This window comes from Aegilops tauschii, chromosome 1, assembly GCF_002575655.3.
Source record: "Aegilops tauschii subsp. strangulata cultivar AL8/78 chromosome 1, Aet v6.0, whole genome shotgun sequence".
Lineage (NCBI taxonomy): Eukaryota > Viridiplantae > Streptophyta > Magnoliopsida > Poales > Poaceae > Aegilops > Aegilops tauschii.
The window spans coordinates 467,852,614-467,868,227 of record NC_053035.3 but is presented as its reverse complement, the minus strand read 5'-3'; the positions used below and the strand labels follow the sequence as shown (position 1 = coordinate 467,868,227).

The window sequence follows — 15,614 nt, the reverse complement described above, 5'->3', positions numbered from 1 at the left end:
TCCTGTTATAAACCAAAGGGCTTTAAAGAAAAACTTTCTTTGCAAATCCTCCTCTAGAATTCCTATGAATTAGAACTATAGAATTCCTATGAACTAGAACCAAAGGAGGCGTAAAACTGCTCGGAACTGTATAATGTTTTTAGAGCTAGAGATGCTCTTAAGCCCAAGGTGATAAGCTTCCCCCTATAGAGCTTGATGATTCTAATATTGAAGTCGACAAGTATCACTTCAGATTTACACGAACATTTATCTAGTTCACTTGGCTAAATAACGATGTATCACACTACATAGCCATTTCATTCCATAAGATTTGAGTATTGTACTAGCTGAGCGCTTCCAAACGTACTAGTAGCAGCAGCTTCAACATGTGGACATAGTCCCGCTTACATATAAACGACCATTATTCGGCTCACCTGAGCACTCCATATAGTGCACTACTTACTATTACAACTATATACAATATCCTTTTAAACGTGTCTGATCAAAGTGACTACACAACCAACATTCTTTTAACATTTTTGCTGCCACGTACGTGTGGATCTGCTCACTCGGATTTCTCCCTGCCTTCACCGGCTCCGGCGACCTTCCCGGCCTCCCCCTCGACCGGGATGAGCTCCTCTTCGCCGGCGACGATGCCCTTGGTGTGCTGCGCTAGCCCGGTCACGGTCGCGCCCACCGCCTCCACGGTCGCGCCCACCACCTCCAGCACGTCTTCCACGATCTTGGTGTCTTCGGTGCCTTCACCCTGCATGCACATATCACAGCTGAGCCATCAGCTATGGATACATCACACTTACACACACCGTAGGATCAGATACTTGCGGCAGCACACGACGGTGCACGTACCTTCGCCTTGGTCGTGCCGCCGCCGGTGGCGCTTTTGCCGGTCTCCACCGCCCTGTTCGTCGCCTCCCCTGTCTTCTGCGCGACCTGCGACGTGGCATCCCGGGTCTTGTCCACGGCGCCTCCCACCGCCCCCGTCACCGAGTCCTTGATGTACGCGGCCGTGTCGCCGGCCTTCTGCGCCATGGCTCCGGTCGCGTCCTTCACCTGGGCGGCCATGCTTCCGGTCCTATCCCCCGTGTCTCCCGTCGCGTCCTTGGCCCTGCCCATTGTTTGCTCGGTGGTGTCGCGGGTCTTGTCCGCCGTGCCTCCTGCGGCGCCCATCACCGAGTCCTTGATGTACGCGGCCGTGCCACTCGCCTTCTGCGCCATGGCTCCGGTCGTGTCCTTCACCTGCGCAGCCATGCTTCCGGTCCTGTTCCCCGTGTCTCCAGTTACGTCATTGGCCTTGTCCATGGTTTGCGCGGCCGTGTCGCGGGTCTTGTCCACCGCACCTGCGGCTGAGCCCTTGGCCTTGTCCTTGGCCTGCGTGCCCGTGTCGAAGCTCGGCTCCTCCGCCTTGTCGGCGGCGCGGGCTGCGGCCTCCTTCGCCTTCTCCTCGGCCTGGGCGGCAGCGTTCTTCCCTTGCTCCGCCATCTCCTTGGTATACTCCGCCACCTTCTGCGCCGTGACCGCCGTCACCTCCTTGGCCTTCTGCGCCGCTTGCGCGGCGGTCGACAGCGTCACGTCCTTGGTTTTCACCGCCGCCTGCTGAGTGTAACCGGCCGTCGTCTTGCCGGCCGCCAGCGCGGTGTCCTTGGCCTTCTCGGCGGCCGTCTTGGCGTACTCCGCGGCAGTCCCGCCGGTGGAGACAGTGACGTCCTTGCCCTTCACCGCCGCCTGGTGCGTGTACTCGGCCGTCGTCTTGCCGGCCGCCAACGCGGCGTCCCTCGCCTTCTCGGCGGCCGTCTTGGCGTACTCCGCTGCTGTCCCGCCTGTGCTCACCGTGACGTCCTTGGCCTTCACGGCGGCCTGCTTCGCGTACTCCGCCGTCATCTCGCCCGTGGTGAGCGTGACCTCCTTCGCCTTTGCTGCCGCCTGCTTTGCGTACTCGGCGGCGGTAGCCGTGGCTTCCTTGGTCTCGCCCGCGGCGACCTGCGCGCCATGCGCACCGGCGTCCTTGGCTTGGGCTCCCTTGGCCGCAGCGTAGTCTCCAGTGGAGCCGAGGGTGCGCGCGGCAGAGTCTGAGCCCTTCTGCTCCTTGTGGCCCGTATCATGCCCACGGACCTGTGCGCCATGCGCACCGGCATCCTTGGTTCCGGCGCCCTTGGCCACCGTTTGGTCTCCAGTGATGCCGAGCGCGTGCATGGCCGCGTCCTTGGCGCTGCGCGGAGAGTCGCCCTCTTTGCCCCTGTCCTCGGTGGCGTGGGTCACCGCCGCCGAGCCCTTCTGCTCCTTGTGGCCCGTGCCATGCCCACGGCCCTCCTCCTGCTTCGTGTGGTGCTGCTTCTCAGCCCCCCGAGATGACGCCACGGTGCCGCGCGCGGCGCTCTCTTTGCCCTGCTTGTCGTGGCCGCCCTCGGCGGCGCGGGTGACCGCTGCCGAGCCCTTCTGCTCCTTGTGGGCCGTGCCATGCCCACGTCCCTCCTCGTGCTTCGCCGCGTGCTGCTTCTCGGTGCTCCGAGACGACGCCGTCGTGCCCCCTGCCGGCGCGTTGGCGCCGTGCCCGTGCGCCGTGCGGCCCTGCTGGGCGCCCTCGGGAAGGGCCTTGTGCTCCTGGTAGGAGACCACCGTGGCGCCGGGCGCCTGGGTGACGGTCACCGCCCCCCTGGCGCCGCCGCCGTGCTGCAGGTTCTGGTTGTACCGCTCCTGGGCGGCGCGGATGGCGTCCGCCGAGTTCTGCTGCGCCTCCGCGCGGAACTTGCCGATCTCCTCCAGGCTGACGCCGCCCTGGCCGCCTTCCTCCCGCTTCGACGCGGCCTCCTTCCTGCTCTGCTGCTGCGACGCCATTGTCAGTGGCTCAGCGAGGCAGGCGCGATCGAGTGCGTGCTCGGAAGCTGGTGTCTGAGCTGGACGTGGTGACTGCTGTCTGGTGAGCGAGTGGCTTTGCCAGTTCTTTCTTGATTGGCAGACGACCGCGGCGAGGTCCGCTTAAAATGGTGCCGCTGAGCGGCGGCTTGTCGGGGGTCGGTCGAGGTCGACGCGGCGTACGGAGCATGACAAGGCGACACGTGCGGGGCAGAGAGGATATAGAGAGCTGCGAAGAGCGGCGGGGTCTCATCGGGCGCGAAGGAACTGAGCGGCGAGAGGACACGAGGGCGGCTCACGTGAGATCGTGTCCACGTGCCAAGCCGCCATGGCGAAGGCACCCGAGCGCTCTGCCACGGATCAGGGTACGTGGCCGGGCAACCCGTAGAAACCAAGGACAGCTTAGGTCGGTGACCATGCGGATATGGCAGCACGAACAGTGTCTCGTTTCTAGCGGAAGGTTCTTCTAGTTTCGAGCTCAAATGCACAACACTAAACTGGAAAAAAAAATAAAAAATCAAATAAAAAATTAGTTTTTTTTTTACGGCAAACATTGCTTAGTCTTTTTGTTAGCGTGCAAATTTTAGTGATGAAATCACATTCATAAAATCTAGGCAAGACTAATAAAATCATCACTTCAAAACGCTCTAAAAAATTGTAATTAAAAATGCTTTCAGATATACTATTTTTGCAGCATCTATCTTTTTTGCTCAGAGCATTAGAAATGTTATTCTTCACAAAAATTTACTCTACATATTTTTCCTTTGGTCAACAAAAAATAGGTAGACAAATTTTTCTGTACCGCAAAAAAACAAAAAATAGGTGGACAAATTTTCTGTAAAATGGTCAGAAATTTTTAAAAGAATTTAATATTTTTTTAAAATGTTCAAAAGAATGCATTTGAACACGGGAGCGGAATCTTGAAGGAGTACTCACGCTCGTGTGTTCGTGTGGGCATAGAGATGAATCACATGAGCACTCTAGCATCTTCTTTACTTAGTTTTGCGCCTAGTTTTGATCTAAACATGAAGTTACAATAAAATGTGCCAAGTTAGTTTTGATCAAAACATGAGTTTAAAACTATGTGCTAGAAAGAAAAATATAACTAACAAGCTAGACAAGATTATAAAATATGCCTAACTAGTTTGTATTTATATATTTATTAGGATATATTTTTATCCTAATTGTTGGCTAAACAAGGGAGGTCTCAGCCATTGTGCGTTGCCACAGAATTGAATATATAGCTTCCAAATATTGTGTACAATATCAGTCCTTATGCTTTTCACTATGTCAAATTTCTGCATGAGCAAAAAATATCTTAATAGGAAAAATTGTGCATGTCACAGTCAAATGCAATAAACCAAATTAGAATGTGATAATGCATTTTGCATAGTAGATGATTCTCATGCATATATCACACGGATGTCAGTGGATCAATTTATAGTAAATCTAACGGATACAACAATTTTGATGATGTGGAATATCTTAACATGAAAGGTTGTGTGTATCAAAAAATGAATGCAATGTGATTTAGAACGCACTTAGGCCTCATTTGATTTGCAGGATTTGCATAGGATTTTTTGTAGGATTTAGATCATCATGAAATTTCCCTGCGATGTTGTTAGATTCACGGGATTGTGTTCCACTGGAACCAATCCTACGGGAAATCCATAGTTCATTTTCACAGGAAAAAAAGAACGAGGTCGGACTTCATGGGAAAAAGGAACAATGAGGTCGAAATCCATAGTTCTAAATCATATTATTTCACAACAAATGTTGCTTAGCTTTTGTCAACGTGCAAATTTTAGTAATGAAATGACGTTTGTGAAGGTCTGGACAAAAATAACAAAATAAACACTTCAAAACGCTTTAAAAATTAAATATTGCCATTAAAATGCTTTTCAGAAACTCTTTTTGGAGCATCTATCTGTTATTCTTCATGAAAATTTAGGCATATTCGTAGAAATTTCTGATTTTTTTTAAAATAGTATCTTTTAAATTCTACCATCCACGAGGGTGCATTTAAACACGGGATAAGAAACTTGAAGGAGTACTCACGCTCGTGTGTTCGTGTGGCCATAGAGATGAATCACATGAGCACTTCTAGCATTTTCTTAACTTAGTTTTGGGCCCTGTTTTGATCTAAAAGTTACAATAAAATATGCCAAGTTAGTTTTGATCTAAACATGAGACCAAAACTATGTTAGAAGAAAGAAGAATATAACTGAACGAGATTATAAAATATGCCTTAACTAGTTTGTATTTATATATTTATTGGGATATATTTTTCTCCTAATTGTTGACTAAGCAAGGGATGTCTCGGCCATTGCGCGTGGATACATAATTGATATATAGTTTCTAAATATGGCGTAGAATATCAGTTCTTACACTTTTCACTATGTGAAAAATTTCTGCATAAGCAGATCTTAATATGAAAAGTTGTGCATGTCATAGTTAACTAAAATAAACCCATTCAGAATGCAGTAATACATGTTGCATGGTAGATGATTCTCATGCATAGATCACACGGATGTTAGCGGAATATCTTAATATGAAAGGTTGTGTGTGTCATAAATAAATGCAATGTGATTTAAAACCCTTTTAAGATGCACTAACACATGTTGCATCGCAAAGGATTCTCATGGGTAGATCTAACGGATGCTAATAGATCAAGCTAGTAAATTTAATAGCTACAACAATTTCGATGATGTGAAAACACACATGCTAAGATAGTTAAAAGTAGTGGATATCACTCTGTTAGATATATAGGATTCTATATAAATACATGATATTCATTTTACTTTTTGTCGTTCATGCAACTTTAGCCGTTGAGATAATTTACCACATATGATATGTTTGCATTCGTAAATAACAATAATAGAGAGAGTGAGATTAGTGAGTTTCTCTACCCCTACCTAGTTTCTTTGTGCCGGCTGGTCACCGACACATTCGTTATGGCTTTTTTCATGCTTTCTTTAACATCAGTACAGACACAAGCGCTCATATACATGCGCATAAACTCACCCCTACGAACGCACACCCTGCCCCTATGAGTACCTTCGAAAGACTGAGCAGGCATATCATCTTGAGATTTACGAAGTCACCGTAGGCGTCTCGTCGTCGACGGGGACGTCTCCTCCCACTGAATGCGCATCGCCGAAAATCTTGAAATAAATCCAGAAATAAATGCGAGCACCAGGATTTGAACCCTCATGGGCTGAGTATACCATAGTCCCTCTAACCATCCAACCACTGGTTGGTTCGCATGGCTTTTTTCGTGTTGTCATCATGAGGTGAAGCAATTGAAATGGAGTGAGGATCTCCCTCCGTTGATCTCTTGCCGAATGGTGCTAACAAAAGAGAAAACTTACAACATTTCGTTAAACCCTTCTATGGACCTAACAATATATTTGAAATATTTCGGTTGAACACTTCATGATAGGAAATTATAGCTAGAGTTGTCATTGGAAACTAGCACAAGAGTTTCCACGCTATAGAGTTGCCTCCGAAAACTAGCTAAGAACAAGCTCAAACCTGAGGATAGACACGCCTTGCTAGCTTGGGGCCCGTATTTGGTGGCTCTTTCCCTGTGGTTCTCCTGTAACAGGTCCTCCAATCTCTGTATGATCTCCCTGTACCGTGGGATTGCTGTATTTTGCTATTTTTCTAAACACAGTACAGACGCAAATGTTTATACATACGCACATGTACTCATCCTTATGAACGCACATCTTTAAGAGACTATGCCAGGACATCATTTTGAGATTGACAAAATTACCACAAACGCATTCGTAGTCGACGAAAACGTCTCCTCTCACTGAACGTACGTCGCCGGAAGGCGAGCATCAGTGTCATCCAACCACAGGTTGGTCGCCTTTATTTTGCAGCTTTGAGAAATATATATTCAGGTGGGGCTGCTCGCCCCGGTGTTTCTTCAAAACAAAACAAAAACTGATATTCTCTTTGGAAGCTATTGGTGTGTAATGAAACTGCGGGAAGCGTGAGTACTATGTGGCCTGTCGTCTGAATATGTCGAAACGTCTGGAAGCATGAGCACTTTCTTTTGGGCATATCCTCTGCTTGCTAGACATTATATATTGAGTACTAATGTTTTCCTTTTAACACAATTTTACGGTAATATTCTGCTTAGGTTCTCTTTATCTTTTGATGTTTAGAGTTGTTTTGCTTACAAGCACGAAATTGAAATAGGAATTCAAGATTACATAGACTAATGTACCATAATAAAATGAGAAACAAGTTTAGAACACTGATTCAACATGTAATCAAACATTTTATTTTCAGTCCATGTACTACATACAACATGGTCTTATTTACCACCGTCTGTTCTCAATATGGATTCTCATAATTACATCCAAAGGTCATTCTATTGCCTGTAGAAAGCATTCAGAAGGTCGTCATATCATCTATAAACAGGATGTCCCATAGTACATCCAAAAGTTCGTCATATTCCGTATAAATAGCACACATATGTAATAATATCACTGGTTCTTTTCTTGTCCACTAGCTGCAAGTTTGTGGATGTGTGACCAACTCACATGCACAGTTTTGATTTCTGGCGGGCCTGCCAGCATCACCAATGGTGATCATCCAGATTCTATGTTTACGAGCGCATCGTCATCCCATGTTATATCCATATCTATCTCATGGTCATTCTTAATAGAATAATCAATATTGTTGATGATATAGTCCATGTCAACATCATCATCTATGTTGTAAGCCTGGTATTGCACCTCCTCTGCGTTAAATAAACCATCAAACATGTCCACAGAAAAGTCATCAGATGTGGGAACTAGAATTTCTTCACATGAGTGAATCTGTCTGTCATCTGTGCTGAATATTCCTTGGGTGACCATTATGTTGGATGGGTTGGATTCTGGCCAATTATCATTCATACTAGATGACCTGTCGCGCCATTTGGCGCGCGAGACAAATTTGAAGCAAGAACTAAACGAGACTACTTTGTTTTTTTTTCTAGCAGACAATGTTGATGTATACTCTTTTGCAAAGTGTCGTGGATCTGCATACAAATATTTTTTTCTCATTTGTAATGTCGTGCTCAAATTTTTTATTCAAATGGCAAGCAAATAAATTTCTTTACTTAGGCTGGAGGCTTGCATGGAATATTTCTTTCTTGAATGCGGATCAAATCATCAATATGCCAGACAGAAGGGAAACCAAATAGCAATGACGAACAATTCAGTTTGCGATTAAGGAAAAGAATTGCTGAATTTCAAACCCGAAAGAAGGAAGCACTAAGTTAGTTTCTGCAAAATAGGAAAATTTGTATTGTACTAACACTAATAGATTACAGAACAAAATCTGTCCAATAGAAAATTAGGCTTGATGCTCTCAATACGCTTTAACGGGCAATAGTGTGGATGGCCTTAGGACTGCACAATCTCTAGGAAGCTATCTATTTATGAACAGAGGTGGTATGAAACAGAGACATGGTCCATGATTTAATCTGTTGATACTAATTACAGCAACATGCACCTGGAGCAAGAGGGGGCACAATCTCTTGTTGTTGCTCTCTGAAATAGAGAACACTTTTATATCGCTCAACATGGTGGCTGAAGTAGTATGTTCGACTGGTGGTGAGAAGGATGACCCCGGCTCCCAGCTCACTACACACCGAAAATTGGTAACTTATATCTAGGATTAAACCATTTGGAAGCTCTGTATTATACAATAAAAAAACCGAAAACAAGTTTCACAATGGCAACCTAATTAAGAACATGGTCTCCTCAGTCACATAATCATTTAATGAAAAAAGAGAAAGGATCTAGAGCACATCAGACAAGTCTACTGTGATCAGGAGCAGACAAGAACAAGGGACATTCATATTTCATCATCAATACCTCCTACACTATACACAGCCTGTAAAAAATATAAAACTTAAAATGTTGTGAAACCAAAAGAAAACACACTGTAAAGAGATGTAAAAGGGACATGCTCGTTAAACTTTACAATCTCTTCCAAGGATTTTTTTATGAAAAGAAAATGTAATGAGTCTCATTGTCAAGAAACTCGTGATTCTCAATAACAGACCATGATATTAATTTCTGAAGTAACATAATACAAGCTGTACCTTCAAATGTTGCTTGTAGTCGCTTTCTTTTAGAATTTCCTTCATTGACCAGCTTATCCCTGAAAAGTTGGCAAGAAAATCAATTTCATAAGTGAATCTTGTGCAAACCAGGAAGAAACAGAATCAAGACACCAAAAGAGAAAACTGGGACAATCAACCCCCACCTTGTACATGACCTTGCACTTCGCCGGTCCTGCAGAATAACAGCGTGCAATGAATGAATAGGAAGATTGATCTTAGCTGCACACACAAAAATATTTGTTGGAAGAACTTTTTGCAGGGTAGTGAATTTTCTTGCTTAAAATTTAATGAGAGTGAACAAAATCTAGAAACAAAAAGTACATCACTAAGTTGCGTGTTTCCATGGAGCAGCCGCTGCTTCCCTTTGAGCCACCATAGCCACTGTTTACACATGTGCAGGTTGCCTCTGTCAACAACTCTTATTATCCGCACCTTCCTAGTTCTGAAATTAAAGGAATGGAGCACATATTTTAAGATTTAAGAGAATAGTAAACAACTGCAGGTTTCAAAGGTGTGGTAAATTTAACTTGCAAATTTGCATATGTAGACACCCTATAATGTAAAGGATGGCAGTGCCAAAATAACTAAGATACATGCTCTTATCTTATACGCTTTAAAACTTGAGAACATGATTGCTGCGGCTTGCCGCGGCGTGTGTATTTTTGTGGGGAAACATGGTAATATGTGCAGAAGTAAAGAACAAATCGCGTGGATGCTTGTTGGCATGTATAAAATCATAAGAGCATGACGGGAGAACCATGATCATGAAATCAAAATAGATGGATTGCTAGTGCAAGAAGAGAGTTCAGTTATCACCTCAGCTCACCTGGGAAGAAACAACAACTTCCATTTCCAAAAGAAAGATATACCTGCATCAACAATTCTTGATCTGTCAAGAATCCCAACAAGGGGAAGTAAGAAAATACCACAAAGATGAAAATGAACAAAAGAATACATACACATGTGAAGCTGCTGATAATGGAAGTTGACTATCAATAATGTTGTCAGGTTGCTCTTGCTTTCATTCTACGGATGTCCTCTATAGTACCTCGACCACCGAGCAAGTTTGGAAATGGCCAATATTTGTTTTTCTTGTGAAACATTCTTTGAGACCCCCACATTCTAATTTCCACGAATCATTCAGGTAATCTCGGACTGATAAATTTGCATATTAAAATCATGCTTTAGATAAAACTGATTGAAACATTGAGAGAAATCAAATAATAGGTGCAGCAGTAGCAACCTATCATGCTTCTCCCTATCTGTCAGCAGATCCAACCACCACAAGGTCCAATCAGAAGCCCCAACTCACTTGCAATTTACAATCCATTTCCTACATCAAATTAAAGAAATAAACTGGAATCACCGGACCACCAACTATAACAATCAGTGCTATAGATTTTCTTCACTTATGTGAAATAGGAATTTCATGTTGTTCCTCTTGCAAATTGAGAGAAATCAAATAATAGGTGCAGCAGTAGCAACATATCATGCTTCTCCCTATCTGTCAGCAGATCCAACCACCACAAGGTCCAATCAGAAGCCCCAACTCACTTGCAATTTACAATCCATTTCCTACATCAAATTAGAGAAATAAACTGGAATCACCGGACCACCAACTATAACAATCAGTGTTATAGATTTTCTTCACTTATGTGAAATAGGAATTTCATGTTGTTCCTCTTGCAAATCAGGATAAAGCACTGCATGCATTTAATAAACTTTCGAAAATTAGAGAATGCGCAGGGTCGCTAAGAGTCATCTATTACTATTAGCACAGCCACAAAAGTGCAATTATTCATAGAATATTAGCATAATTATGTGGCAAATGTTCTCTTAACTAAATACGTTGGATTTCACAAATTTAAAGCTGCAAGGAGAGGAATGGATGGATGAATTCGCAAGAGGAAATGGAAGTATGAGTCCTTCAGATGCATGGAAGAAAGGCAAACTGGAAGACCACAAACACAATACGTGTCGCTCCATTAGAACTAACCTGTGAATCAAATCTTTTAGAATCAGTATATCTGTAAATCTTATGACTGAAAGAAGGGACATGCCTGTGAAAGCTTCTCCAATGACAATGCCTGACACAAAATTCCTCTCCATGGGATGTACCTGATAGGTGTGATATACACAAATTTCCTCTCCTTGCAGCGGAAGACAATGTTAAGATGGGGAGAGACCGCAACACCAATAAATTCTGCAAATAAAGAAAGATTAGTCGTGAATAGAGCATCCATGTGAATCAAAACTCTACAATAATCCCCTAAGCCTTTTCATTCTTGCAACCTATGTACACCCAAAGAACAAAAGAGTGCTCATATCATACTGAAAACGCATGTAAGATTATATCTACATGCACACATATATCTTCAACCGAAGCAAAGCAACTCATACATTGCACATGATATCCCTGTAAGGATGTGCCAAGAATATCAAGAATTAATATCAAGCAAGGAAAAAAGCATGAGTTCCAGATTTAGTGAGGTGAGACAGGGTTGACCTGTAACTCACCAATCATTGAAAGAAAACTTACATGTAAATTAGTTTGTGCCTGCTGCATCATACAAATGAAAATTGTAACCAACTTCCTCCCTGAAGTAACATCCACATCCAAACTCTGGAATCAAATCAGAAATTAAGATGGGAGAGGAACGAAAAATAAATAGATGTGAATGATCTTCATAGAAAACGAAAGAAATCACACTTGCAGGATGGAGGAACAGTGTGGAGGAAGATCTCACCTGGTACTCACGCCCTTTGCTCGCCATTTACGCGGGTAGGAGGAGGCACCAGGACGGGGGCAGGAAAAGATGCAGCCTAGTACCAGCCTAAAGAGCGTGCGCTGCCGGTGGAGCCCAAGCCTCATCCTTTCCTGCTCCTCCCATGGCGGCGACCTCCGCCCGATCTGGCATCGGTCGATCCACCGCCGGGACGCCCGGGTCTCCTCTTCCTCCTCCAGATCCCGCATCTCTCCTCTTCCTCCAAATCCGGGGCTGGCTTGCACGGGGGGAGAGAGGGGTTAGCGAGAGAGAGAGAGAGGAGGGCGACGAGGAGGGGGAGGCGAGTGGGACGGGAGGCGCCCGCATCTCTCCTCTTCCTCCAGATCCGGGGCTGGCTTGCACGGGGGGAGAGAGGGGTCAGCGAGAGAGAGAGAGGAGGGCGACGAGGAGGGGGAGGCGAGTGGGACGGGAGGCGGCGGCGAGGGTTTCTCCAGGGGAGCGGCTGCGATTTATACCCCTGCACGTAAAAAGACTAAAATGCCCTCGGCGGGGTTTAAAATTTACAGGCGGTGGCACCAATTTAGGGGCGACGTGGAGGGGTTCGTTCTGCCTAGCAGTATAGGAGGGTTTATATGTTCAATGTGCCCGATTTTGTGTCGGGGGTGCTGGTGAAAATGCTGACAATGGAGGTTCTTTCGGATCTAGAGGAGCAATGACCTTGCTAGAGCCAATCCCAAGACTTTTGATGTAGTTCTGTAGAAGGGTCCCTGATTTGGGATTCTTGACTTTAGTGCCGGTCTGCCTCCGTGCAAATTGCCTTCTCTTTGTTGCATTCCAATGATTTTTTATGGAGTTTTCTGTTCTCCCAGGGAGCCGCTTAGCTATCTCTGCCCATTTGTTGACAACCTCCTTGTGCGTTTGTATCAGAACCATATCTTCCTCCTCACTCCAAGTATCTTTCTGCATTTGTGGTTCCATGCACAATTTTTTTATTGCAAAGCATGAATAGCACACAGACTATGATGTGTTTTCGGGAGAGAAAAAAACACCTTGACAAAAACTATTTTAAATCTGGAAAATATTAGTGTCCATTTTCTGTGTTCTGCCATGAAATTTACCTATTATGGTTATTTAACATTAAACATTTTGTAGACTTTTTAAGTTAACAGGGGCAAATGGTACTCGCTCGATTAATTTCTGCTAAAGGATCTTCTACAGATGCCTAACAATCAAACTAAATAACAAATCATATATCTTATGTCTTATTGGCTTATGGGCTAAGGCCCAAGCCAAAAGATATCTTACTAATATAAAGAATATATATACAACCTAAATGAGAAATTATGAGGATCCTTTCCGTAACTTGGTGCTGCTTTGGCCATGTACTACATGCACATTCTTCAAAGGTTGGTTTTAAAGATCATGTTCTACACCTTGCAAAAAGGAAAGACAATCATATTCTACAGGTATTGCTTGCAATGGCACAGAATTTTCCAGGGAAGAGTGAATTCAGAATGGTGGGGGAAGTTTTGGCACCACTAGAGCAGCTCAAATTGGCAGCAACTAATGACTCCGAAGAGAGGAACTTCAAACAGGGATCTAACAGAGCACTTCCTACCAATCAACAGGTACAGGCGTACAGCAGATACATGATTAGTGTATAACTTATAACACTTTTGCTTCTTCCAAAACTGATTGTTATCTCAATTTAACTATTACTGAACCATTTGGGCCTACAATTTATTGAAGCATTGGACTCCTCAGTTCAAACAGTGGAGACAAACCTTGATGTTAGGTCTCAAATGGTTGTGCCATCTTTCTCTGCATTGCTTTCCTACTCTCGCAGGCAGCATCTGTGCCATCTGAGACCACTTCCCCAATCCAAACTGTTCCACTAACTTTACTAACTTCCTGTTAAAATTGGCAAGAACAAACTCATTGATAACATGTAGAGCAGCTAATAGCATAGACTTACAGTAATGCGACGATTTTTCACTTTTGGGTGGAGGCAATATTTAACAAAGCATGCATAAACAGTTATAATTTACCTGTCTTCTTCCGGTGTCCATTGCCCTTTGACAACATTAGTCTTCTTGACAGCCTTACTCGAGGCTTTCCTTCTTGGAATAAACCTGCCGCTCATCTCATACGTCTTGTATGATCCCATTCCACCTCCTATGAGATGTGAAATCTCAGGTTTTGGCGACAAGAGAGGCAAGTGAGGTCCAGGATTATGAATGATCGATGAAGCACCGTCAACGACATCTTTCTTGGTTGTGCCTTGTGGATATGACTCATGATAGAAGGTTGCAAATGGAACGATCGATCCACCAGCAGGTTCAAATGAACGATCAACAGAATGGAGCTCATAGTGGCCATTTTGCTGCACATGGAAATCAAGTGGCACGTCATCACAGCTCCCTGAATGGAGCTGGAAGCAACTGAAACCCATGAGAGAGGGGGGGAGGGGGTGTTCAGAAGCTAGCTAGGGGGCGGGGGGGATTGGATGATGCTTCCTCTTTACCTGTATCTCCCAGAGGAGGAGACACTGGCGCAGCATGTCACATTATATGTAGACAAGAACATATGACCTTTAAAGACCACAAGTTAAGTTAGTTTTATGGCTTTATAAATTGGCATTGTTAATGAAACATTTACTATCATAAATAGATTACTTCATGCAAGAGAACTAATAAAGCATGCATTATTCCCAGACGTGGCACACACACTACCCATTGCGACATGTTGGTCATGCACATATTAGCATTGGAGTGCATCTCATATTATGCTATTAATGGTTTCGTTTTCTATGTGATCAAAAGTAAGCACGACTACTTAGCAAACAAAGTAATTATGTATTAATTTGCACGTGTTGTACATATTAAATAAGTACTCCTCTTTTATGTGTAAATATAATTTTAAGTCAAATGATATTGTAAGCCAATCAAATACCAACAATCAACTACATAGGTTCACATTATTCAACTGGGAAGAGAAGCAGGAAGACGATCATACCGAGTGTCTGCAAGCAGCTCGAAGCAAACAGAGTACTCCTGCCCAGCGAACTTGGCAACGACCTCACTGTGCGTTTCATCAGCGTCAGCGGCGCCATCACCTTCTGCACACCGCACAAGCTCTGGCGGGCATGAAAGTGACGACCGCTGCTGCCTGGGCTGCCGTGCTTGATCCCAGCCTGAGCTGCTCTTGCTTGCAGCCATGAGATAACGCGTCGCCCCTGACATCCACCATTGCCATCTTGAGGAGCATACTGAAGAATGGTAACCTGCAACAGAATCAGGAAATACATCACTTGTCTTAGATCGTTCTAGACCTCTCTGCACTTGGTTATAAACTACTTATCGACAGGATTTTTCTTGTATACGTATATGACAAACGAGTATCAGATTGACAGCTAAACTGCACAACACAAACATAGGTACTGAGCTGCTGGATTATGTAGGTGTTACATCCGTAGTAACTTGGAGGAGAACATTGTTGTATCACCACGTATGTCTGAAAATCATGGTTACATGCAGGGGAGAGCTGAGGCTCTTCAAAATGTGAAATCAACCATCCATGAGCTGAGTAACAGGGAGAGCAACTTTGCGCTACCTAAGTTTGTTCTTCCATCTGATTTCAGGAGTAGATAAGACTTAAGTCATATCTATATCTTCATTTGAAGTGTTATTTACAGCTTCAAGCTGTGGGACTTGATCACAACCTAGAGAATCCAATTGTAAGATATTTTACTGGGAGGCAATTCTCGCTGCTACACCGTCAGAGTACACAAAAGGCACCAAGTCAATTGTCATTATGATCGCCTGGGAACTTTGGTTGGAACGGGACAACAGAATATTGAGTAAGAAGATTGCGACGACGACCGCCATCATGTTGGCGTTTTGCTGGCG

At 44.4% G+C, this 15,614-nt stretch overlaps 3 protein-coding genes across 4 annotated transcripts; all 3 read right to left on the bottom strand.

Annotated features, from left to right (window-relative positions):
• Window positions 1–276: 276 nt before the first annotated feature.
• On the bottom strand, window positions 277–2,962 carry LOC109782114 (uncharacterized). The gene is made up of 2 exons (XM_040390677.3): window positions 847–2,962; window positions 277–745 (listed from the first exon to the last, which is right to left on the bottom strand). Exons 1-2 carry the CDS (start codon window positions 2,830–2,832, stop codon window positions 545–547), a joined length of 2,187 nt encoding a protein of 728 aa, XP_040246611.1. The 5' UTR covers window positions 2,833–2,962; the 3' UTR covers window positions 277–544.
• Window positions 2,963–7,408: 4,446 nt separating this feature from the next.
• LOC123494208 (uncharacterized) lies at window positions 7,409–14,158 on the bottom strand. The gene is made up of 6 exons (XM_073506440.1): window positions 13,755–14,158; window positions 13,491–13,617; window positions 12,352–12,666; window positions 11,498–11,603; window positions 11,099–11,183; window positions 7,409–7,842 (listed from the first exon to the last, which is right to left on the bottom strand). Exons 1-6 carry the CDS (start codon window positions 14,156–14,158, stop codon window positions 7,455–7,457), a joined length of 1,425 nt encoding a protein of 474 aa, XP_073362541.1. The 3' UTR covers window positions 7,409–7,454.
• Window positions 8,129–12,223, bottom strand: LOC109782115 (uncharacterized). 2 transcript variants are annotated; one of them, XM_073501205.1, is made up of 10 exons: window positions 11,728–12,223; window positions 11,520–11,603; window positions 10,977–11,183; window positions 10,224–10,313; window positions 9,940–10,135; window positions 9,807–9,849; window positions 9,302–9,422; window positions 9,124–9,199; window positions 8,960–9,018; window positions 8,129–8,495 (listed from the first exon to the last, which is right to left on the bottom strand). In XM_073501205.1, exons 5-10 carry the CDS (start codon window positions 9,941–9,943, stop codon window positions 8,493–8,495), a joined length of 306 nt encoding a protein of 101 aa, XP_073357306.1. In that variant the 5' UTR covers window positions 9,944–10,135; window positions 10,224–10,313; window positions 10,977–11,183; window positions 11,520–11,603; window positions 11,728–12,223; the 3' UTR covers window positions 8,129–8,492. The 2 variants fall into 2 exon arrangements, with proteins under 2 accessions (XP_073357306.1, XP_073357302.1); XM_073501201.1 differs by lacking the exons at window positions 10,224–10,313; window positions 10,977–11,183; window positions 11,520–11,603; window positions 11,728–12,223 and having other exon boundaries at window positions 9,807–10,060.
• Window positions 14,159–15,614: the final 1,456 nt, after the last annotated feature.

Excerpts from the sequence above, each read along its gene's own strand:
- LOC109782115 (XM_073501201.1), bottom strand. The coding sequence starts at position 9,943 with ATGTGTATGTATTCTTTTGTTCATTTTCATCTTTGTGGTATTTTCTTA. Across the intron at positions 9,200-9,301 it reads GAAACACGCAACTTAGTGAT|CTAAGATCAATCTTCCTATT; the intron begins GTACTTTTTGTT and ends TTGTGTGTGCAG. Across the intron at positions 9,019-9,123 it reads AGTGCAAGGTCATGTACAAG|GGATAAGCTGGTCAATGAAG; the intron begins GTGGGGGTTGAT and ends CCAACTTTTCAG.
- LOC123494208 (XM_073506440.1), bottom strand. The coding sequence starts at position 14,158 with ATGGGTTTCAGTTGCTTCCAGCTCCATTCAGGGAGCTGTGATGACGTG. Across the intron at positions 13,618-13,754 it reads TGGACACCGGAAGAAGACAG|GAAGTTAGTAAAGTTAGTGG; the intron begins GTAAATTATAAC and ends CAATTTTAACAG. Across the intron at positions 11,184-11,497 it reads AAGTTTTCTTTCAATGATTG|AATTTATTGGTGTTGCGGTC; the intron begins GTGAGTTACAGG and ends CTTTATTTGCAG.
- LOC109782114 (XM_040390677.3), bottom strand. The coding sequence starts at position 2,832 with ATGGCGTCGCAGCAGCAGAGCAGGAAGGAGGCCGCGTCGAAGCGGGAG. Across the intron at positions 746-846 it reads GCGGCACGACCAAGGCGAAG|GGTGAAGGCACCGAAGACAC; the intron begins GTACGTGCACCG and ends ATGTGCATGCAG.